This window comes from Mastigoproctus giganteus, chromosome 13 (assembly GCF_048544385.1).
Source record: "Mastigoproctus giganteus isolate SK-2022 chromosome 13, ASM4854438v1, whole genome shotgun sequence".
In the NCBI taxonomy this organism is placed as follows: domain Eukaryota; kingdom Metazoa; phylum Arthropoda; class Arachnida; order Uropygi; family Thelyphonidae; genus Mastigoproctus; species Mastigoproctus giganteus.
In genome coordinates this window covers 174332230-174358404 of record NC_143587.1, presented here as the reverse complement: position 1 = coordinate 174358404, position 26175 = coordinate 174332230, and the positions used below count along the sequence as shown (strand labels likewise).

Genomic DNA, 26175 nt, shown 5'->3' with positions numbered 1-26175 from the left:
CCAACCATGAATATTAAATATTTATCTGTTTGAGAATAGGAAAAAAGTCTTCACAGTTAATGACAAGGAGCACATTGGGGTAAAAAAGCCATGTAATGAGACTGAAAATTATTTTGTTTTTATGCTACTGAAATTAAATTTTAATATTTACCTTATAATCTACAGGTATATTATATTTGCAGAGAAGGCACTGTTGCTTTTCTTGCTCATATGGATTCTCAATGTCCTGAGGCTACAAAAAACATTTAAATGTAATTTTTAAACAGAGAAATAATACTGATAATAATATTGGCAAATATGATAATAAACAATTATGATTAGACAATGATTAATTGAATTTTCTTTTGCTGTATTCTGACATGCATTTGTACTGTATTAATCTCAGACTTAAAATCCACAGTACGGAAACTGGAAAATAAGACTGATGTTACAGGATGAGTGCTGGTGCTGCCACATACTAGATTTAAACATGAAATAGAAGAATGATTGTTCCTCAAGAATCACAGTTCGAGGTCAGTGGAAATTGTTGCCATTTCAAAATGCAGTGTGAGCTGAACTGCATCTCTCTCTCTCTCTCTCTCTCTCTCTCTCTCTCTCTCTCTCTCTCTCTCTCTCTCTCTCTCCTGTGGTCTGTGTTGCAGAAGGACAGTGGAACAAAAAGCAAACATCAAGTTTTGTGTTCATTGGGACAAAAGTGCCACAGAAATGTTACAAATGATGAAGTGAGTGTATGAAGAGAATTGTCTGTCTCGTGCACATGTGTTCAAACAGCAGAAACACTTTGCCCTTGGAAAAGCATCACTGGAAGATGACAAACATCCAGAGTAAGCAAAAATGGTTCAAATACCACAGTTTGATTGAAAGAGTGCAAGAAATCATTACCAATAACTGATGTAAAATACTACTAATAATGATTTCAGAAGATCTGTGCAGCAATAAAGAAACCATTCAACAAATAATAACCCAGGATTTAAAGAAAACGAAGGTCTGTGTGCAATTTATTTCATATTTTTTAACAGATAGTCAATGACAGGTGCGAGTTGAACACTACAGAAAACTCATCAAGGCCACTGAAAGCAAACTCAACTTCCTGAATTTGATCGTTATAGATGAAAAAATGTAGTTTCAGTATGACCCCCCACAACAAAGTGAAAGTTAAACTCTACCAAAGCCAAATAAGTTCATCAAGAAAGGTCAAAAATCAAACCCATGCTCATCACTTTCTACAATAGCAAGGGAATTGTGCACAAAGAATTCATGCCCAATGGCCAAGGTGTTACTGCTGCCTACTATCTTGACATTTTGAAACATTCATTGCAGAAATCGATCATGTGCGACCTATGGAGAAGACAGCAGTTGGTTCCTCTTGCACAACAATGCACCAAGCCAAGCCACAAGACTTATTGTTCAGAAGTTTTCGGCTTGCTAGCAAAAAGTCTGCATACTGTCGCACCCACCATATTCACCAGATGTAGCCCCCATGTGGCTTCTTTTTGTTCCCAAATCTCAAGGCACCACTGAAAGGCTGTTATTTTGATGACGTTGACACTATTAAAAGAGCTGTAATGAGAACATTGAATGGTGTACTAGTCATGGTCTTCCAGTCATTCTAATCAGTTTGTGGATGTGGGAGAAAGTTACTTTGAATAACCATAGTTAGTTTACTCGTGTGGGGTCATTATTTTATTTTTTTCTTGCATCCGTTTCATTTTCCAACTGCAACGCCGTGTAGTAATAACTCCTAACATTTTACATTTACAAGCATATTTTAAAATATCATTGAATATAGCAACTTTTCAACTATTTTATCACAAAATTAAAGATATAAGCAAAGGTCACCAAATTTATTCCCAATCTACTGCCACCTGGAAAACTTAGGTTTACTTTAAATCTATGCCAGATTTAAAGTAAAAAATTACAAACATATTCATAAATAACACATATTTATAATTTATAAATATAAATTGTACATTGTTTAAATAACAGTCATTAATGACTGTATTATTATTTTTTAAATAATATATACATTTATACAGTATATAAAAATAATATAATAAAATTGACTGTATTATTCATTTTAAAAAAAGATTTCAAAAAAAATTCACAGTTTTACAGTAAACATAAGAACTTTTAAAAAGAAATCTTTTTCTTTCTTTTTATTTCCCCCAGTGCAGCAAAAGCATGGCTTCCTTGAACTATATGGCAAATACTATTACTATTTTACTCCATGACTGCATGTACACTACCCAAGCTGGATATATAATAAATAAAAGAGCAGTTTCTGAAAATTTTCTGTAGCACACTGAAGCAGCACACATTATTTCACATGGTAATTAAACTTCTTGATCTCAAAATTCACACAAATTTTAGTTTTTGTTTAGGATGGTCAGATAGTCAATGATAGGTGCAAATTGAACACTGCAGAGAACTTTTTTAAAAACATTAAGGCCTCATCTCACTACAGCTTAGCCAGCTTCCACTGTAGCATCAGTCAGATATTTTCTCTTTTTAAAAGTATGACAGTGCCCAGAAGTTATACCTATACCATCCAACTGTATGCCAATCATCTCATGCTTAATGCTTCGCCAATACACCCTACAAACTGTGACTTTCACTACGGATTTAGTACATTTTCACAGCACATGCGAGTATGAAGAAAAGGCATTTATTTTGCATGCTGCTTCATGGTTTTAGAGTCCATAAGTTACAATCACTAAATTATACAAGAGCAAATTTAGTGGGTGCATAAATTCAACAATGACAAGTTCATCTTGTAATTTTCAACTTTAGAAAGGGCAACGACAGTCAATGTAAAAGTCTTTTCTAAACTTTACATAGAATAATAGTCTGGTTATATTAAACGAGAGTATTGATGTGTGGTTGAAGATTTTACGGCTCCAGCAAACTGATAAGCTTTTTTTCTTAAATTTTTCCTGTTTTATTGAATTAAGTGGCATATTAATTTATTTTATAGAAGTAGTTTTATAGTCCTAGTTACTTTACTTAGTTTATTTTGAATTTACATAGAGATTTTGTAAGTTATTAGTTAGTATCGGTAGAACCTTGTACCATTTGAAACTTTCTGTCATTGTTGTAGAATATTAGATGAATATGGAACAGTGTAATGTATATCTCAAACTTGATAGCTTAAGGTATAAGGTAAAACTAGATTAGGATTAGCATTAGTAGAGGCATACGATGCAAAAAAGCAAGCTTATGCAGCATCAGCCAAAAAAAAAAAAAAAAAACACTCCCATTTCACCCCTCCATTCATTCCAAATGCCTCTCCAGCTCAGCCTTAAATTTATTTCAGCTATCAACTTCCACAACAAGAGATGGAAGTCTTTACCACCAATCAACTACCAACTGGCTAAAGGCAAATTTCCACAAATCTATTCTACAACTGTCTTTCATCAATTTGAATCTATGCCCCCAGAGGTTCTTAATCTGAGCAAGAGGAAGAATCCCATCGCATTCAGCTTGCTCAACCATTCAAGGCCTTATCACCTCAATCAGATCACCTCACATTTGCCTACTTTCCAGGCATGGAAATTTGCACAAATTAAGCCTTTCTTTGTAAGAGCACCCCTTTGTTCCCCTCACCAATCTTGTTGCCCTTCTTTCTACTCATTCTAGCAACTTTACATCCTTCCTAAAATGAGGCCTCCAGACCTGTACACAGTACTATAGGTATGGCCTAACCATTGCTTTGTACAAAGGGATAATCACCTCCCTGTCCCTGCTAGCAAAGTTCCTATATATCATTGACAAGACTATATGACCTGTCACCCATTTGTTCACAAACTTCACATTTGACTGCACAAGTACCCCAGATCTTTTTCACTTTCCACTTCCCTGAGTGCAGTACGATACAGTTGGTACATTTCCCTTGGGTTATTGCTACCCATATGCAGTACTTTGCATGTGTCAATGTTAAACTTCAGTTGCCACTTCTCAGCCCATTTGCCCAACTTCTCTAGATCCAGTTGGAGTAGCATACTGTCTTTACTGTCGTTAACAACCCTGCCAACCTTTGCAAACTTGGACATTATAATTGATGAATACTCAAAACAACAATGGGCCCACCAAACCCTGGGGAACTCCACTAATTACCACTCTCTGTCGTCTCCCCTTTATCCACTGTAGAAACTTACCCTTAATGACATACATCTCCAATTTGTACAGCAGTCTTCCATTTGCAACATTATCAAAAGCTTTCCTGAAATCCAAGTATAAGATATCAAAATTATTTTTGGCATTCAGTTCCTGTGACCACATCATAGTATCCAATCAAAGTGGTCAGACAAGACATCCATTTAACAAACCCATGCTGTGTCTTACCTATTACTGCAGTAGTCTTATCTATGTGATCCTGTATCACCTCTTTAACCAATGACTCCATTATTTTCCCCGGAACACAAGTTAAACCAACAGGTCTATAGTTACTTGTGTCACCTTTTGAACCCCCTCTGTGAATTGGTGATACATTTGCACAACTCCAGTCCAAGGAAGCTCTCATAATTATGGCTACGGATTTGCTAACTTCGCTCACTGCCTCCTTCAAACAATCATTCCAGGTGCCTTTTTTTATGTTTAACTTCAACAATTTCTCCTCCACTTTGCTATCAGTTATTACAAAATCACTTAGCTCCCTCTTACAGTTTGATAAACTTCTGGCATTCCTTGCCTTGAATAACTCCTCATGTGTGAATATAAATACAAAATACTCATTCAGTCAATCAGCCACCTGAGCAGGATCATCAATAGTCGAACCATCTATGTTAAGTGGACCAATCTGATTCATCCTCTTCCTTCTAGAATTTACATAAGTAAAGAATTCTTTGCTGTTTTTCTTTGCATTCTTTGCCAAAGATTTCTCGTAATCTGCCTTCACCTGCCTGCCTAACCTTTGTGACTTGATTACAGACTAGCTTATATCTGCCATAGGCTTCTTTGAGATATCAAGAGCAACTACTTGTGTTTCACCGAACCTTTCCATTGAATTAGTCCATAAATGGGTAACATAAGCCAGAATATCACCAGTGAATCAATACTGATGGGATCCATACTGGCGATCGTTGATCAGACGGAAGGTTTCTAGGTAGTAAAGAGTTGGCGTTTAATTGATTTCTCCATTACTTTAGAAAGAGTAGAAGTAATTGCAATGGGATGATAACTGTATGGGAGGGATTTTTCACCCTTTTTAGGAACTGGCTGGATATGAGTAAATTTCCAAGCAGAAGGAAAAACACCTTTGGAATAAGAAAGTGAAAAAAGGCGGCAAAGAATAGGAGTAAGTTCAGGAGCACAGGTTTTGAGAACAAGTGGAGAAATACCATCGGGACCTGGAGCTTTCTTAGCATCAAGATTCGTCAAAATCCTTCTGACATCCTTTTGACAGAAGACCACAGGAGGCATTGAATGGGGCATGTTGGGAATGGTAGGAGGTGAAGGAGGTGATTATCCCGTTATACAAGGCAATGGTCAGGCCACACCTTGAGTACTGCGTACAGGTCTGGAGGCCAAATTTTAGGAAGGATGTAGAATTGCTAGAACGAGTACAAAGAAGTGCAACTTGGTGAGGGGAACAAAGTGGTGCTCTTAACAAGAAAGGCTTAAGATTAGACATGTGCCTAGTCTCCAGGTGCTGCAATTTGCAGCACCTGGAGACTAGGCACATGCAAGGCGGCCTGACTGATGTGTATAAGGTCTTGAATGGGTTGAGCAAACTCAATGCTGAAGGGATTCATCGTCTTGCTCAGATTAAGAACCTCAGGGGGCATAGATTCAAATTGAGGAAAATAGTTGTAGAATATATGTGCAGAAATTTGCCTTTAGCCAGCAGGTAGTTGATTGCTGGAACAGAGTTCCATCTGTTGTTGTGGAAGTTGATAGCTTAAAAAAATTTAAGGCTGAGCTGTACAGGCATTTGGAGTGAATCGATGGGCAAAATAGGTGGTTTTTTTTTTTTTTTTTTGGCTGATGCTGCATAAGCTTGCTTTCTTGCATCGTATGGCTCAACTTATGCTAAGGTCAGAAGTGAGGTCCCTCAAGGATTGGTTCTTGGACGACTATTATTTCTCATTTTCATAAATGACATGAACGAAAGGATAGAAGGCATGATATCAAAATTTGCAGATGACGTGGAGATTGACAGAGTCATTAATGATCAGTGCAAAGCACAGCTCCTTCAGGATTACTTGAACATACTTCAGAGATGGTCAGAGAAATGACAGCTATGTTTTAATGCTGCCAAATGCAAGGTCTTATGCTGCCAAATGCAAGGACTTGAGGAATCCAGAAATACACTATACACTTGGTGGGGGCACCTCAGTAGCCAGGTGGGAAGGAGCAGCAGTGCGTAGCACACGCTTCTTGATTAGACCGGGGTTCGAGCCCATCACCACCAAATACGGTGGATGCAGAAAGGTCAGGGAATGACCACCGCATATCCCGGAGCAATATGGCCTTAGTTGCTAATGCTCCTAAAAACCAAATAACAAACAAACACTTGGTGGGGTTGAATTAAAAACAATGGAGGAGGAAAGGGATCTGGAAGTTACAATACGGACAAATATGAAGTTCCTAAACATTGTAAACAGGCAGTCAGGAAAGCCCTTGTTGTCCTATCGATGATTTATCGAACACTATCCTGTACAGACAGGGAGGTCATAATCCCACTGAATAAGGCAATTGTAAGACCACATTTTAAATATAAAGACCTCACCTGAAAAAAACATTGAGCTTCTTGAAAGGGACCAAAGACAGGCAACTCACAGGGTAAGATCAGCAAAAGTGTGATCATAGGAGGAAAGACTCCATATCAGTGGGCTGCAGTGCTTGGCAACCAGGCACCTCAGAGGTGACCTGACTGAATGTTTATAAGGCTCTGAGAGGAATTTTTTATTTATTTATTTTATTTTTTAATAGGTAGAGATTTTGTGGGTTACTACTTAATATTCACAGAACCTTCTTATTTTTCGAATCTTTCTGACAATGTTATAGTTTTAGAGTGAGTAGTAGGGGAATTCAAATATTTTGTGTTAAATAGGTAGCTCTAAAGTTAAATCAATCAAGTTGGCATTAGATAATTTTTGCTATATATTATTATTATTAGCCATATGGTGCAAGGAAGCCTGAGGCTTATGCTGCACCAGTCAAAATAAATTCCCCGAGTTACCCTGAGAGAGAGAGAGAGAGAGAGAGAGAGAGAGAGAGAGAGAGAAAGAGAGCGAAATAGAGAAAGAGTCAGAAGTAGAAGGGAATCACCAAGAAAGAGAAGAATGATGATATCCAGCTTAGGACCCTGGTTGTGCCAAGCCCATACTCACAAGGTGTGAGCTCCTAGGATGACCAGATAGCATAATCATATCGCTGCACTGAGGATCTATTACCTTAGTGTAGTAATCTCAATTAATCAATTAAATTTATTATTCTTATTAATTTTCATTGTTAATCAATTAATTTGTATTCAAACAAAAATCATGCCATAGACTAGAGCAGCAAAGCAACGAGCACAAAATAGTGGAAGTACTGTTGCTTGGGGGAGAACTGAAGGGGCAATTCTGCAATTCCTCACACCATAAAAAAATGCGCAACTTGTGAAATGTTTGCAGACCTTTATGGAATAGCACATGATCACGCCAAGGAGGATGTCTTTGTGTGTGTGTGTGTGTGTGTGTGTGTGTGTGTGTGTGTGTGTGTGTGTGTGTGTGTGTGTGTGTGTGTGTGTGTGTGTGTGTGTGTGTGCGAGGTGCAGTGAATGTCAAAAATTTAGGCACTAGCTCAGCATTCTGATAGGCATCTATGAGAATTTGGAAGAGTAGAGTAAATGCCCTCAAAGAATTAAAATGGGGGCCCATAGAACTCTCAGCTACCCACATCAACACCAGAGCTCACCAACATGCATCAGGCAACACAGAGGCAAACTTCAAGGCAGAAAGTGCTGGTTCCACAGGACCCAGTTATTGTTGATGACTATTGTGAGAGACACAGAAAATATATATTGCAAAATGGATAGGTGGAATAGGACCAGAGTATGTCTGCCAGGGGCAAAAGTTGATGACATTGTACAGCAGATATCATCTTTTAAGGTCAAAAAACTTCATATATTGTTGTACACGTTGGCACTAATGACATTAAAAGTAGGAGATCTGCATATTTTTTTTTTTACTTAACAAGAACAGGTCAATGTTGCAAAAACTTGTCAGTTAAGGATAACAATGAAAATGTCTGCAATTCTGCCCAAATATAATAGGAAGGAGTAAGGATAGGAGAGGGTTACTTAAAGGTGTAACTACCATCAGGGGTGAAGGGAAGGGTTTTTGTTTTCATGATGGTGACTATGGTATTCTCATACAGTTTATAAATTCTATTCAGTGGAACCAACTGATGATGTCACCAACAGTAAATTCTAAATGGGAAGCCTTCATTCAAAGAGGGTACTAGGTTTTTCATACCAACTAAGAAATACTGTTCAAGGTTTAGGCCCAAATGGATGTCAGATGAACTAATGAGACTCATGGCAGAGATGAAAAATTCATGGGATGCATATAAATTATCAGGCAACACAGAAGCCTATGGTAGATATAAGCTAGTCTGTAATCAAGTCACAAAGGAGATTAGGCAAACAAAGGAACATTTCGAGAAATCTGATCCTGCTCAGGTCGCTGACAAACTGAATGAGTATTTCACATCTACTTTAACTTTAGGAATGTTAAAGTAGAAAAAGGTATGACGGAAGTTTATCAAACTCTAACAGAGAGCTTAATAATTTTGTAACAATTGAGAGCAAAGTGGAAGAAAAATTGTTAAACATGAAAAAGTTAAAAAAGATACACATAAGAAAGGCCTGGGGTGGATGGGATCTTTCCAATTATTAGCATTAGTAGAGGCATATGATGAAAGAAAGCAACCTTTTGCAGCATCAGCCAAAAAAAACCAATCCCATTTCACCCCTTTGTTCGTTCGAAATACCTGTCCAGCTGAGCCTCAAATTTATTTAGGCTATCAACTTCCACAACAACGGATGGGAGTCTGTTACACCAACCAACTACCCACTGGCTAAAGGCAAATTTCCACACATCTATCCTACATCTGTCTTTCATCAATTTGAATTTATGCCCTCTCAGGTGATTATTCTGAGCAAGAGGAAGAATCACACCGGCATTGAGCATACTCAAACCATTCAAGGCTTTATACACCTCTATCAGATAACCTCGCCTGTGCCTAGTCTCTAGACACTGTAATTTGCAAAACTTAAGCCTTCCTTCTTAAGAGCAACCCTTTGTTCCATTCACGAATCTTGTTGCCCTTCTCTGTACTTGTTCCAGCAGCTCTACATCCTTCTTGAAATGAGGCCTCGAGACATGTATACAGTACTCAAGGTGTGGCCTGACCATTGCCTTATACAAAGGAATAATCACCTCCTTATCCCTGCTAGAAAAATTCCTGTATATCATTGACAAGACACCATGAGCTACTCTTGCAGACCATCTGCACTGCTCAGAAAACTTCATATCTGCCTGCACAATTACCCCCAGGTCCTTTTCATTCTCTAGCACTCAGTGTAGTACCACAGAGTTGATACGTTGCTCTGGGGTTACTGTTTCCCACACGTAGTACTTTACATTTGTCAATGTTAAACTTCAATTGCCACCTCTCGGCCCATCTGCTCAACCTTTCCAGATCCTGTTGCAGCAGCATAGCGTCAGTAGTGTCCTTAACAACCCTGCCAACCTTTGTATCGTCTGCAAACTTGGACATTAAGCTTGATATACCATCATCAATATCATTTATAAATAGAGAAAACAACAATGGACCCAACACTAAACCCTGAGGGGCTCCACTAATAACATTAGTCCACAATAAGCAGTGTCCATTGATTACCACTCTCTGTCCTTTCCCCCTCAACCATCCCTTTATCCATAGCAGCAATTTGCCTCCAATGCCACACTCTATAATTACTTGCGTCAGCCTTTGATCCTCCTTTGTGAATTGGGGTCACATTTGCATATCTCCAGTCCATGGGTACCTCCCTGAGTCCAAAGAAGCTCTCATAATTATGGCTAATGGTTTGTTTACTTACTTTGCTGCCTCCTTTAATATAACTGGATAGATCCTAACCACCCCGGGTGCCTTTTTTATGTTTATCCTCAACAATTTCTCCTCCACTTTCCTCTCAGTTATTACAAAATCATCTAGCTCACTGCCAGAGTTTACTTCACCTCTGGCATTCCCCTTCCTGAATAACTCCTCATGTGTGAATGTAAATGCAAAATACTCGTTTAGTTTGTTAGCTACCTGAGCAGGATCCTCAACTGTTGAACCATCAATATCCAGTTCTGAATCATCCCTTTCCTTCTAGAGTTTACATTGGTAAAGAACTCTTTTCTGTTTTTCTTTGCATCCTTTTCCAAGGATTTCTCATAATCTGCCTTTGCCTCCCTAATCTCCTTTGTGACTTGGTTACAGACCAGCTTATACCTATCATAATCTTCCATGTCACCTATTAATTTATATGTATCCCATGCATTTTTCTTCTCTGCCATATGTCTCATTAGTTCATCTGACATCCATTTAGGCCTAAACCTTGAACAATATTTCTTAGTTGGCATGTAAAGCATTATATTAAGAGAGACAGCAAAGAAGACAAGCAAACCCATAACCATAATTATGAGAGCATTCCTTGGATTCAGGGGAAGTTCCCATGGACTGTAGATGTGCAAAAGTATCCCCAAATCACAATGGTGACACCCATAATTATAGACCTGTTAGTTTAAATTCTATACCAGGGAAAATAATAACGGAGCCAATGGTTAAAGAAGTAATGCAGGACCATCTAGACAAGTTGTACTTCAATTAATATCAATTATACTTCAGACACAACTTGGGTTTTTTTAATTGGAAGCATTGTCTGGCCTCTTCGTGGACTAATGTTATTAGTGGAGTCCCACAGGGTTCAGTGTCGGGTCCACTGTTGTTTTGTATATTTATCAATGATATTGATGAAGGTATATCAGGCTTAATGTCGAAGTTTGCAGATGATATAAAGGTTGGCAGGGTTGTTAATGACAGTAATGGCAGTGTGCTACTGCAACAGGATCTAGATAATTTGGGCAGATGGGCTAAGAAGTGGCAACTGAAATTCAACCTTGACAAATGCAAAGTACTGCATATGGGTAGAAGTAACCCCAGAGAAACGTACCAACTGTGTGGTACTACACTTAAGGTGGTAGAAAATGAAAAAGACCTGGGAGTAATTGTGCAGGCAGACATGAAGTTTTCTGAGCAATGCAGACAGGCTGCCAGGGCAGGTCATGGGGTTTTGTCAATGATATATAGGAATTTTGCTAGCAGGGAAAAGGTGATTATCCCTCTGTATAAGGCAATGGTCAGGCCACGCCTTGAGTACTGCGTATATTTTAGGAAGGATGTAAATTTACTTGAGCGTGTACAGAGAAGGGCAACAAGATTGGTGAGGGGAATAAAGGGATCCTCTTATCAAGAGAGACTTAAGTTCTGAAAATTGCAGTGGCTGAACACTAGGCACCTGCGTGGTGATCTGATTGAGGTGTATAAGGCCTTGAATGGGTTGAGCACGCTGAATTCTGATGGGATCCTTCCACTTGTTCAGATTACGAACCTAAGGGGGCATAAATTCAAATTAAGAAAAGACAGATGTAGAATAGATGTGCGGAAATTTGCCTTTAGCCAGCGGGTGGTTAATTTCTGGAACAAACTTCCATCTGTCGTTGTAGAAGTTGATAGGTTGAATAAATTTAAGGAGGAACTGGACAGGCATTTGGAGGGAATGGTGTGATTTTTTTTTTTTTTGACTGATGCTGCATAAGCTCATACACATGCTTTCTTGCATCACATGCCACTACTCTGATTGGATACTACAATGTTTTTAAAAAAAAAAAAACTGGATGCAAAAAATAACTTTGATATTATATACTTGAATTTCAAGAACGCTTTTGATACTGTTTTACATAAAAGACTGCTATACAAATTGGGGCAGGGTGGCATTAAGAGCAAGATGCTGCTGTGAATAAAAGGATGATTGAGTGGTAGAAGACAGAGTGGTAATCAATGGGCACTGTTCTTCTTGGACTAAAATTATTAGGGGATTGCTCCAAGGTTCGGTGTTCTTCCCATTGTTATTTTCTATATTTAATGAAAGTGATGAAGGCATATCAGATTAAATGTCAAAGTTTGCAAATGATATAAAGATTGGCAGGGTGGTTAATGATAGTAATGACAGTATGCTACTGCTGTCATTACTATCATTAGTGAAATGAGAAAAGTTAGACAGGTGGGCTCAGAAATGGCAACTGAAGTTTAACATTGACAAATGCAAAGTACTGCATATAGGTAACAGAACCGCAAAGTAACGTACCAACTCAGCATAGTGAAAAATGAAAAGGACTGGGGCTAATTGTGCAGTCTGATATGGAGTTCTCTGAGAAATGCAGACAGGCTCTCAGAACAGCTTATAGACAGGAGTTTTTCGAGCAAAGATAAGGAAGAGAGAGTGTGTGTGTGTGTTATTTGTTGTTATTTTGGTTTTTAGGAGCATTAGCAACTAAGGCCATATTGCTCCGGGATATGCGGTGGTCATTCCCTGACCTTTCCGCATCCTCCATATTTGGTGGTGACGGGCTCGAACTCCGGTCTAATCAAGAAGCGTGTGCTACGCACTGCTGCTCCTTCCCACCTGGCTACGGAGGCACCGTGTGTGTGTGTGCGTGTGCGTGTTTTGGAGGTTCTGGGGCTATAGTGCACCTAGATAGGAAAGTGATTATACCATTGTACAAGGCAAAGGTTAGGACAAGACTTATCTCGAGTACTGCATTCCGGTCTAGAGGTCTCATTTTAGGAAGAATCTGGTACTGCTGGAATGAGTACAGAGAAGGCCAATGAGATTAGTGAGTGGGAAAAAAGAGGTGCTCGTAACAAGAAAGAGAAAATTCTGAAAATTGCAGTGTCTGGAGATTAGTCACCTATTAAAGCTAGCATTGGGCAAAGTTTAAACACCTGATTTAGGTGTTTTTTTTTGTTTTTTTGTGAAAACCCCAAACATGAGAGGTACTAGAACTTATAGTACTTAGTACCGTACTTGGGTTGGAGGTTGAGAACACGAAAGAAGATATTTCTTGACATTAGACTTGAACTTCTATAGACTGTAATTTTCAGGAAATACATAAGACGGAAAGTTTTTCCAGAAAACGGCAGTTGAAGGAATAAATGAGGAAGATGAAAAGTTGGCTCTGTGAGTTTGGAGTTCGACATTAAATGGATGTTGGCTGGTGGCAGGGCGTGTTCGGACTGTTTTGAAAAAGAGAGCAGGAATTATACTAGCCAATTCAGAAGATCAGTGCCCATGGAAGTATCCGAAGAAAAGGCACGCAGCAGAAACAGTACATCTATGAGACAGCGAGTGGAGAGACTCTGTTAGAGACGAGTCATTAATTAACTTAACTCTCCTCTTCTGAATGGAATCTAGAAGCCCGAGAGAGGTTTTGGGGGCACCGCCCCAGATGTGGGAACAATATTCCATGGTAGAGCAGATTTGTACAGAGTGAACAGCTGTTTGGAAGAAAAGTAATGCCAAGAATGAAAGAGAAAACCAAGTTTTTTAGATGCAGAGGAAGCAATATTTGTAATGTGCTTGTGCCAAGTGAGATTACAAGTCAGGGTAATCCCCAAAAGAGATATATCATTTTGCCTAGAAATCGGAGTGTCACCAAAGATAAGCATAGGAGCAGAAGAATCCTTTTTGCGAGTTATAAGACAAAACTGAGTTTTAGAAGGATTGAAAGCAACTAAGTTGTCTTTGCGCCACTGGAGAATTACCTGGAGATCAGCATTTAACAAATTGGTAGCAGATATTCGAGAAGTTGAAGCTGATTGGGCAGGGTAAGATTTATCAAAATGGAAACTGGAATGCAATCTGCTATCACAGGCAAAACTATGGATAGGATTTCCAGTCAATGGAAGAAGGTCATTAATATACAAGAGGAAAAGAGTGGAGGAAAGAACTGAACCTTGGGGAACACCGCATTAGTGGAGAAGTTAGAAGACAGAAAGCCATCTACGATCACCCTCAATAAGCGATCAGAGAGAAAACTGGATAACCAATTACAAAAAAACAGTTGGCAAACCATAAGATGGAAGCATATTTAGAAGACCTTTATGCCAAACACGATTGAAAGCATTTGAGATGTCAAGAACAACACCTTGTGTTTCATCAAACATTTCCATTGAATTTGTCCATAAATGGGTAATTCAGGGGCTCCCATCTGGTGAGTATGGGCTTGGCAAAGCCCATACTCACCAGAGTATGGGCTTTGCCCTCTCTCTCTCTCTCTCTCTCTCTCTCTCTCTCTTTCTCACAGGGTAACTCGGGGAATTTTTTTTTTTTTTTTGGCTGGTGCAGCATAAGCCTCAGGCTTCCTTGCACCATATGGCTAATAATAATAACAAGCCAGAATATCACCGGTGGATCAACTCTAGCTCAACCCATACTGGCGATCGTTGATCAAACGGAAGGTAGTTTAAGAGTTAATTGATTTCTTCATTACTTTAGAAAGAGTAGAAGTAATTGCTATATGATGATAATGGGATGGGAGGGATTTGTCACCCGTTTTTTGGAAATGGCCCGATATGAGCAAATTTCCAAGCAGAAGAAAAAAACACCTTTGGAATAAGAAAGTGAAAAATTGCTAATGTGAAATTGAAATTGCTAATGCTAAGAACATTAGCATAAAGTGAAATTGCTAATGCTAAGAACAGGAGTAAGTTCTGAAGAACAGGTTTTAAGAACAAGTGGAGAAATACCATCAGGACCTGGAGCTTTCTGAGCATCACGTTTCGTCAAAATCCTTCTGACATCCTTTTCAGGGAAGACTGCAGGAGGCATTGAATGGAGCGTGTTTGGAATGGTGGGAGGTGTTTTACCAAGATCATTAATACATGAGTTGGAAGAAAAATGGGATGCTAGCAAGTCAGCTTTATCCTTGGCTTAAGTGACAACAGAACCATCTGGTTTTGACAGAGGGTTTAAGGCTTTGAACAGAACGAGCAAGGTCAATGCTGATGGAATTCTTCCTCTTTCTCAAACCACACAAGAGGGGACAAATTGAGGAAGAATGTTACAGAATAGATGTGCAGAAGTTTACCTTTAGCCAACAGGTAATTAAATTGCTGGAACAAACATCCATCTGTTGTTGTTGATAGCTTATATAAATTCAAGGAAGAACTACACAAACTATTGGAAGGAATGAATAGGTGAAATGTGAGGTGTCTTTTTTTTTTTTTTTTTTTTTTGACATTATGTAAGCTAGCTTTCTTGCATCATTTGCCACTGCTAATGCTAAGCTGGAAATTTGAATACAAGCCAAATGCTATGGCTATTTTCTTATCTTATGATTTATTAATAAAATCAAGGTTTAGATGAAACATAAGGATTTCAGGATGGAATGAGAAATAATGTACTTCCCTACAAGAATAATTTTGTTGGCATGTTCTCAGCAAACAATAAAATCTGAATATTTAAAACAGTAGAACAAACAAGGAAAGAAGGAACAGAAATCATGCAGGAACAGAAAACAGAAATCACAGAGATCATCTGATTCATAGCATTCATTCCATATCAGGACGGAATGAGAATGTCTTCAAATACATGAATGCATTCTTGTAATGCCAAATGACGTAAGGAATGAGATTACCACGAGAAACAGGTGCGGTGGGGTTAGGCCAATTTGTGAATATGAGCACTAGAAGACCACTAATATTAAATACTTTTCATTTCACTAAAACACTGCTAATGTGTAATCCTTACAAGTACATGTGTACTTGTAAGGATCATTGATGAGGAAAAGATGATAGCATTTGATCTGGTATCAGAGTGAACACTCTGATGCACTAGTTGTGTAGCATGAAAGGTAATGTGTCTCAGCATCTCCACCAATTGAGTCCAAGAAGCTAGAAAACTGAAGCCAACATGGATTGTGAACATTAAAATTACCAAGGAAAATTACACTATTAGAAAAGTTAACTGGAGAAAGTCAAAAAGTTCTGAGTGCTTTGCAGAGGAAACAAGGATATTTCAGAGAAAGAAAATTCAAGATTAGAAGGAATATTAGCATTAGCAAGGGCACATGATGCAAGAAAGTCAGCTTATATAGCATCAGCCAAACCCCCCCCCTTCTCATTTCACCCAATCACTCGCTCCAAATGTTTGTCCAGTTCAGCCTTGAATCTGTTTAAGCTATCAACTTCTACAGCGACAGACGGAAGTTTGTTCAAGCAATCAACCACCCGCTGGCTAAAGGCAAACTTCCGCACATCTATCCTACAAATGTCTTTCCTCAATTAAAACTTATGCCCTCTCAGGTGATTATTCTGAGCAAGAGGAAGAATCCCATCAGCACTGAGCATGCTCAAACCATTCAAAGCTTTATACACCTCAATCAGATCACCTTGCAGGTGTCTAGTCGCCAAATACTGTAATTTGCAAAACTTAAAGCTTTCTTCGTAAGAGCAACCCTTTGTTCCATTCACTAATCTCGTTGCCCTTCTCTGTTCTCGTTCCAACAGCTCTACATCCTTCTTAAAATGAGGCCTCCAGACCTGTATACAGTACTCAAGGTGTGGCCTGACCATTGCCTTATACAAGTGGATAATCACCTCCTTATCCCTGCTAGAGAAATTCCTGTATATCACTGACAAGACACCATAAGCTACTCTTGCAGACAGTCTGCACTGCTCAGCAAATTTCATATTTAGCTATATCAGGTGTACTGATACAGGTAAACTACACTCTACACTGACAGTGGTAGGAAATTGTTGTAGAGAATGAAAATTGTTGTAGAGAATTGTTGTAGGAAATTGTTGTAGAGAACGAAAAGGACCCCCAGGTCCTTTTCATTCTCTACCACTGTCAGTGTAGTACCACACAGTTGATACTTTACTCTGGGGTTACTGCTTCCCATATGCAGTACTTTACATCTGTCAATGTTAAACTTCAGTTGCCACCTCTCAGCCCATCTACTCATCTTTTCTAGATCCTGTTGCAGCATACTGTCATTAGTGTCATTAACAACCCTGCCAACTTTCGTATTGTCTACAAATTTGGATGTTAAGCCTGATATACCATCATCAATATCATTAATGAATACAGAAAATAACAATGGGCCCAACACTGAACCCAGGGTGATTCCGCTAATAACATTAGTCCACGAACCGCAGTATCCATTGATTACCACTCTCTGTCTTCTCCCATTTAACCATCCCTTTATCCATAGCAGCAACTTGCCTCCAATACCACACAGCTCCAATTTGTGCAGCAATCTTCCATGTGCAACAGTATCAAAAGCCTTTCTAAGATCCAAATATATGATATCAAAATTATTCTTTGCATCCAATTTCTTTGTGACTCCATCATAGTATCCAATCAAATTGGTCAGACAAGACTTTCCCCTTAACAAACCTATGCTGTGTCCGAGTTATAACCGAAGTCTTGTCTAGATGATCCTGCAATGCTTCTTTAATTAACCAGTGCTTCCATTAATTTCCCTGGAATAGAAACTAAACTAACAGGTCTGTAATTACCTGTGTCTCCCTTTGAACCTCCTTTGTGGATTGGGGTCACATTTGCATATCTCCAGTCCATGGGTACCTCCCCTGAGTCCAAGGAAGCTCTCGTAATTATGGCTAAGGGTTTGCTTACTTCCTTTGCTGCCTCTAATATAACTGGATTGATTCCATCCACCCCAGGTGCCTTTCTTATGTTTATCTTCAACAATTTCCTTGGTGATTTTAATGATCACAACTCCAGCTGGCTTCCATTTTGTAGTCACAGCGACCCAGCAGGTTGATATGCTGAGGCTTTTGCAATTACTAATGACCTTGCACAGATTGTTCATTTACCTACAAGAATACAGACAATCCTAATCATACAGCCAATACACTTGATCTTTTTCTCACAAACAACCCTTCTAAGTACACGGTCGAAGTGAGAAGTCCTTTAGGCACTTCAGATCACAACTTGGTGATTGTCTCTTCTCCAATGGAACCTTTATCTCATGGCTATTCCCAACCTCGTGTTGTTTGGCATTACAAGAATGCAAAATGGGATGACCTGCAAGACTTCTTTTCTTCTTTTCCTGGTCGGATTACTGTTTCAAAACTTCTGATGTCAATGTTTACTCAGATCATGTCAGTGAAATTATTCTTGCAGGAATGGAATCCTTTATCCCACACTCCACTTTAAAATCTCGTCCTTTATCTAAACCTTGGTTTTCCAATAAATGTGCTAAGGCTGTTCAAGAGAAGAATGTTGCATATCATAATTGGCTTGTTTCTAATTCTTCAGTTTCATTTTCTGCCTACACTAAAGCTCGCAACAATTGTAAAGCAGTTATTAATCAGTCTAAACTAGAGTTTGAACAGGCTAAGAGTCGAAAACTTGTTTCTTGCCCTAATGGTAGCCGAGCATTCTGGTCTCTTACCAAAGCTATTGGCCGCAACTTCTGCCCATCTCTGCTCCCACCTCTGTCCAAACCAGATGGTTCTATTGTCACTTCAGCCAAGGATAAAGCTGACCTGCTAGCATTCCATTTTTCTTCCAGCTCATGTATTGATGATCTTTGAAAAACACCTCCCACCATTCCCAACACGCTCCATTCAATGCCTCCTGTGGTCTTCCGTCAAAAGGATATCAGAAGGATTTTGATGAATCTTGATGCTAAGAAAGCTCCAGGTCCTGATGGTATTTCTCCACTTGTTCTCAAAACCTGTACTCCTGAACTTACTCCTATTCTTTCCCGCCTTTTTTCACTCTCTTATTCCAAAGGTGTTTTTCCTTCTGCTTGTAAATTTGCTCATATCCAGCCAGTCCCTGAAAAGAGTCGAAAACTTGCTTCTTGCCCTAATGGTAGCCGAGCATTCTGGTCTCTTACCAAAGCTATTGGCCGCAACTTCTGCCCATCTCTGCTCCCACCTCTGTCCAAACCAGATGGTTCTATTGTCACTTCAGCCAAGGATAAAGCTGACCTGCTAGCATTCCATTTTTCTTCCAGCTCATGTATTGATGATCTTTGAAAAACACCTCCCACCATTCCCAACACGCTCCATTCAATGCCTCCTGTGGTCTTCCATCAAAAGGATGTCAGAAGGATTTTGATGAATCTTGATGCTAAGAAAGCTCCAGGTCCTGATGGTATTTCTCCACTTGTTCTCAAAACCTGTACTCCTGAACTTACTCCTATTCTTTCCCGCCTTTTTTCACTCTCTTATTCCAAAGGTGTTTTTCCTTCTGCTTGGAAATTTGCTCATATCCAGCCAGTCCCTGAAAAGGGTGACAAATCCCTCCCATCCAATTATCGTCCCATTGCAATTACCTCCACTCTTTCTAAAGTAATGGAGAAATCAATTAACCGCCAACTCTTAAACTACCTAGAAACCTTCCGTCTGATCAACGATCGCCAGTATGGATTCCGTCAGGGTCGATCCACTGGTGATATTCTGGCTTATGTTACCAATTTATGGACTAATTCAATGGAAAGGTTCGGTGAAACATAAGTAGTTGCTCTTGACATCTCAAAGGCTTTTGATCGTGTTTGGCATAAAGGTCTTCTAAACAAGCTTCATCTTATGGTTTGCCAACTGTTCTTAGTAATTGGTTATCCAGTTTTCTGATCGCTCACTGAGGGTGATGGTAGATGGCTCTCTGTCTTCTAACTTCCCCACTAATGCCAGTGTCCCCCAAGGTTCAGTTCTTTTCCCCACACTTTTTTTCTCTTGTATATTAATGACCTTCTTCCATTGACTGGAAATTCTATCCATAATTTTGCTGATAATAGCACATTGCATTCCACTTTCCATTTTGAGAAACCTTGTCCTGCTCAATCAACTTCAACTTCTCGAAAATCTGCTACCAATTCCTTAAATGCCCCACTGGAGAATTCAGGTAATTCTCCAGTGGGGCAAAGACAACTTAGTTGATTTCAACCCTTCTAAAACTCAGTCTTGTCTTATATCTCGCAAAAAGGATTCTTCTGCTCCTATGCTTATCTTTAGTGACACTACGATTTCTAGGCAAAATGATATATCTCTTTTGGGGATTACCCTGACTTCTAATCTCTCTTGGCACAAGCACATTACAAATATTGCTTCCTCTGCATCTAAAAAACTTGGTTTTCTCTTTCGCTCTTGGCGTTACTTTTCTTCCAAACAGCTGTCACTCTGTATAAATCGCAAATCCGCCCTGCCATGGAATATTGCTCCACATCTGGGGTGGTGCCCCCAAAACCTCTCTCAGGCTTCTAGATTCCATTCAGAAGAGGGCAGTTAGGTTAATTAACCCGGTCTAAGTCCACCCTGTTTTTGTCTAATTTTTAACCCTAACTCGAAAGTTGCTCCCCCCGAAGAAAACTAATAATTTTCATAATTTCTACTCAATTTTCCAAATTGAAACTCTCAATATACATAAACAGAAGTATATTCTTTGATTTCCTACCTTTAGCGCTCAGCAAAAACTATTAATTCACTCTAAAACAGCAAAAATGTACGATCACATTTCAATTTATTAAATTTTGATGTCGGCAAAACAAGATGCAAGCTTTGAAAATAAAACGCGTTACAGCATTAGTTCAAAAATTCGCGCGTCAGCTCGGCGCCTCTGGCTAAAACGAATCAACGCACGTAGAGATAATTGACTGGTCAAGCTTACGTCATTAACATTACCAAGGTGATCCAAGGAGAAAATGAAACTGTAAACAACTTTTGTGGAAAACAAACAGTTGAGCATCATTACTTGCGAACACTAATTTGCATGGCTCACTCACAACAGCAGCTTTATTGCTTTTCGTAATTGTTGTACGAAAGAATTGCAACGAATTGGTTTTGAAAAACTAAAATATTGCATTTCCTTACTTCAATATGTATTATCTACTAAAAAAAATCAAGGAAATTCATCTACTGGAAGCTATACTGGAAACGGAAAGAAAAAAACTGTCGTAAAACTGATCACTACAATGCGCATTTCATAAAAAAAAAAAAGATTCACTTTATTGTAATTGTTTCTAGAGGACTAAATCGGAACAGCAATTTCATGGATGTATATTTGATCTTCTTACAAAATTTCAAGAAAATATTTCTATTCATAGCTGCGTTATAAACTTCGAAAACTGATATCGAAGGAACTTCACATGCATCTCACCTGGTGTACAAACGAAAAAAAAAAAAAAAATGCGCAGCTAGTAACAGATTGTGAGAACAATCCATTACTCGTAGTGAGGGATTGGGAAATTGTAAGTAATTGTTATTGAATACTTCAATATTTCCTTGATATGCATTTGATATCATCAAAAAATTTCCGGAGAAAAATTGAATTTTCATTACCACACAATGCCCGAAAAATTCACCATAAAATGTCATGTGTTTCAATGTTTGAATTCCATTCTGAGCTGCAAATGTAATTTCACTTCTCTTGGCTGACAGAGTAGCCGTTCACCGAATGAAGAAAAACAGGGTTCATTTTCATGAAATTTCCAATTCCCTTCTTTCACTTGAGGGAAAAAAAACTCCTTAGGGGAGGGAGTCCACCCTTTCTAGTCCGACCCTGGAGAGAGAGAGAGAGAGAGAGAGAGAGAGAGAGAGAGAGATAAAAAATACCCTTTTGGTGGGGAGAAGGCCAAGAGATTGTCAAAGGTCCAGAGCGCTAACTTTCATTTATTTTATTTATTATTATTTATTTATTTTATTTTATTATATTATTATTATTTTTTTTTTCTTGTGTTGTTCTAGCAATCCATCCTGGATTGGGGCTTCCCTGGGCCGGGATAGTGCTTCTCCTCTTTTCTCCTTCCCCCTCTTCATCTTATACAAGTTTTTCTTTCCTCCCTGGGAAACTTTTTTTTTTTTGGCTGATGCTGCATAAGCTCATACACTTGCTTTCTTGCATCACATGCCACTACTACTACTAGTAGTTCCCCAGGGAGGAGTGCGTGCAGTTAGCAGGGGAGATCTTGCCCTCCTGCTAGGGACGAGTACCTGGAGGCAGTCGTCCAGATGATCGCTGCTTCCAGGTAGTCAGAATGCCCAAATACAACATCACAATACAGAACACACACATAAGCTCACAAACAGTTTTTCTTTCCTGTCACCTTCTCCCGTGCGGGATGAAAAATTTTTTTCTCTCTCTCTTGCCTTCCTTTTCATCTGTCTTCATCCAACATGGGATATTCCTAAGCGGGATTATTATTTTTTTTTTTTTCACAACACACACTGGCCTTACCCTGACAATGCGTAAAAACTGAACAGAGCAACGAGGCCGAGATGAACTTTTGTTCTAGGAGCCGCCCATACAAAAACAAAAAATAAATAAAGAAAATAAATAATAATAATAAAAAAAAAACAGCATTGCAGCTCTAAGTCAGCTTCATCCTAGGATGCCGAAACTGCAATTTTTTAGAGAACAATATTTTGCATTTTTACTTTCTAACATTATTTTGCATTATAGCTCTGTTACAATATTTTGCTTCGTTTCTTTATATTATTGCTGTAGCAAACGATATCGGTGTGCATGACATTTCATCACAGATGCTGGAGTTCTAATTAGTCAGTTCATCCTAGGATGTGGAAGTACTAATTAGTCCGATTTTGGTCTGGCGCGCATTTGAGAAATCCACATTGCTTTACTGCAATTGTTTTAGGGAACAATATTTTGCATTTTTACCCTAGAGAGAGAGAAAAATAAAAGTATTTTTTCTTTTTTTGTGGGAAGCAGGCCAGGAGGTTGTCAAAGGTCCAAAGCTAACTACTTGGCAATGTTATAATAAATGAAATCCAAATCCTTTTCAATTTTAGAAAAAATAGTGTAATCATTAATTATTAGTAAACAATATTATATTATTACGTGTATGAAATGCAAGTAATTTATAAATAAACAATGTTATCATGAATAATGTTTGTGTTCAGTGTATTCCTGTGCTGTGCTATTGAATTGCAATATGCAATGTTGCATGTGAAAGTTTTGTTCCACAGAATGGTTGTTTCCTCTTACTGAGTTTTATCTGAAAAGATAATGCTTTCCAAAATCTGATTGCGTTCTCTTTTTTATTTTTGATTAGGGTATACTACTTTTTTTTTTAATTTGTCTCTTGTTTATGACATTCTAATGGCTGTAATTTATTGATATTTTCTACCAAAAAAAAATGAAAAAAAAGTAAATTTTGGCTTGTCATATTTTTAACACAGCAAAGCAAAATGAAGTTCAAATAAATATCTTTATTTTTATAATAATATGTTAACACTCATATTTACATTCAGCATAAAACATAATAGTAGAACTGAAACTAAGCTGGTATATGGTTCATCAGTACATATTTACATTCTGCGTATAACACAAATAGTGCCCAGGTAAAAACAAATCAGATGGCAGCAGTTGGTGTTTGTCCAATAGATCAGCATCTTTCGAAAACAAGAGAAGCAAAGTTCTGAAAGGTGGAATGAATTTCTTTGTTTTCCACAAGATGATGTTCCAATCCAGGATGAAAATCTCTAACACAATTTTTTTTCTCAAGTCCTCATAAATGTCACAGTCAAATAACACATGCTGTCACTCTTCACGTTGTCTGCAAGAGCAGAAGTTAGTATGAAAAAGTCCGAATTTGCACAGTTTATCGTTTAGCAACAGTGTCCAGTGGTGAGATATGACTTCTGCATCGATAGGGAGAACCATTATCTTCTGCCTTTATCCGTTAGGTAGGTAACCTCTGGAGAAAACTTTCTATTAACCTGCATGGTCAGCGATATGTCCCATTGTGTCTGTCATAAGGTAGAAAGTTTGTTCCTGTTGTTTTTCTTCTCACCTTAGATGTTATGATTATTCATGTTGATTCTAATATCAAAGAAGTCGGTTGGAATTGCTTGTTTTCAATCTGTAACACAACCCTCTGTAAATTACGTAAAGATCTAGTGGAATAGATCCTGCCTGCACTTGAAGAGCTGATAAAACTGTACAATAGGCACGCATCATGGCTAGTAGTATGCTCCTTTTTATAGAAATTAATTTTTTTTGAAATGTTTTATTCTGTAACCTCTGAAACCGGACTCCAGCGCTGAAGGTTACAATAGGGATGCCTTATTGAAACTTCAGCATCCACTGATGAAGATGACTGCCAAGAAAGTGAACATCACAACAGCACAAACAAAGCATGACTATATCGGAAAGAATAAAGTCACCGAATGAAGAAAAACTGCTGGCCTCCAAAATATCCACACAGCCCAGAACATTATATGTCATCTGCCAGGTACGAGGGCTGCAGCAAGAACACCAATCACTATAGGATTGTCCTTTCGATAATGTAATGTTAACCCAGATTCACGCCAGATGTTAGAAGAACAGATAACAATGAAATTAGCTTTCTAACAAACTTTTTAGGAACGTATCATGCAGCAACCAACCATTATTATTCCACATATTTTCCAAGTTAAAACTTGGAAAATATGTGAAATAATAATGGTTGGTCCGAAGTAACAGACTCAAAAGAGAAAAAAACAGACCGATTAGCAGCATTTACGGATTTTTTGGTATTTGTTTTTAGATAGATGCCGAAGAAATTACATAGTGCTGTAATATCCTGAAGATAAACAACTAGTTTCATTCAACGATAAATGTTCTTTTTTTCCCGAATACGTACCAGTAAAATAGCAAAATGTGAACTGCATACTACATTATGCTATGCAAATATGATTTTATACACAAAGAATATGGAGATTTATGTTGAAAGACAACAGCCAGACAACTTTTCAAGAACGTCCGGATGTGATGAATCAGCTTGTTTGCCCTATCGAAGAAACTAATCACAATTGCTCCTATAACAACTGGTTCTAGCGTTGTCTTTGACTACTAAAATTTTATGAGAAAACACTGTTTGTTGGCTCGCTGAAAAAAAAAAGAAAAGAGAACTGCCAGCTGAATATCACAAAAAAAAACAGAAATGTGCTCCCACACAACCCACTTTGACAGCTCTATAGATAGCAACGGTGGTGATAGTAGAAAGCCAGAAATTACGCTTCAATATGATCGAATGTGGAATAGACCCATAGGATGAAATGTGATCTACTTCATGTCTCAGGAAAGCAGAAAATGACCAATGGCGTTTTTTTTTTTTTTTTTGGATTCCTGACATTTCAGGAATTAATACCATAAACAACCCGCAGAACAAAAATCCAGAAGTGAATAATACACACGAAGAGCTTCTCATAGAGATTGGTATCAGTAGTGAAATCACACAACTCTAAAAAAGAGTAGCCATTCGGTCTCTGCCAAAACTACTTCATGTAAAAGCTGCAGAAGTACAGTTGCATCCAGCCAAAAGAAGATTTCTGATCCTTCTGAAGGGTACACACCTAACCAAGAAGCTATGCTAATACTAATATAATACCTAAATTAATTTAAAAAAAAAAAAATTAACGTGTCAATCTAATCTCTAGCAATAAAAATAATGAGCTATGTTTAGCTAATCTCTAGCTAAATAAGGAAGATGTGGTAACCTAAACCTAAATGAATAAAAAAAGATGTGTCAACTTAATCTCTACGTTAATAAAAAAATAAATAAATGTGCTAATATAATCCTAAACAAATAAAAATTAAATAAATGTGCTAATGTAATTCTAAACGAATAAAAAAAACTGTGCTAGTGTAATCTTAAAGGAATATAAGAAAAATTATAAATATTGTAAATTTAATTTCTAACTGAATAAAAAAGTGTGCAAATTTCCATTAGTAAACCAAACTGAATGAAAAAGTTGTATTAGTCTTATTCCTAAATGAATATATATCTGTAATAGTGTAATCCCTAAATGAATATGAAGAAGCTGTATCAAGCTAATTTCTAAATTAATTAAAATAAAAAAAAAATCTGAACTTATCTGCTTGAATAATGAAAAGCAATGCTGAATTCTAAATATAAACTAAATCTACTTTGTCATAATGTACATGTGCACCAGGAAGATAGAATAAAACTAAGGCCTTCTGCATTATGTTGCTCAAACTAACTTGCAAGAAACACCCCACTTCTGAAAGAATGTCTCATAAGAAGTGACCTGCTGAAAAAGTTGTAGTAGCGACACACACACATTTGTAGACTATTTTATTTAGCT

The 26175-nt window shown here is 38.1% G+C and overlaps 1 protein-coding gene across 2 annotated transcripts in view; it reads right to left on the bottom strand.

Annotated features, from left to right (window-relative positions):
* Positions 1-26175, bottom strand: part of mRpS18C (mitochondrial ribosomal protein S18C) — a 127424-nt gene that overhangs the window by 60014 nt on the left and 41235 nt on the right. For both annotated transcript variants that reach the window (XM_090388149.1, XM_090388150.1), the window contains exon 3: positions 152-232. In XM_090388149.1, coding sequence (XP_090244275.1) covers positions 152-232 — 81 coding nt within the window. The remainder of the gene's footprint in view (positions 1-151; positions 233-26175) is intronic.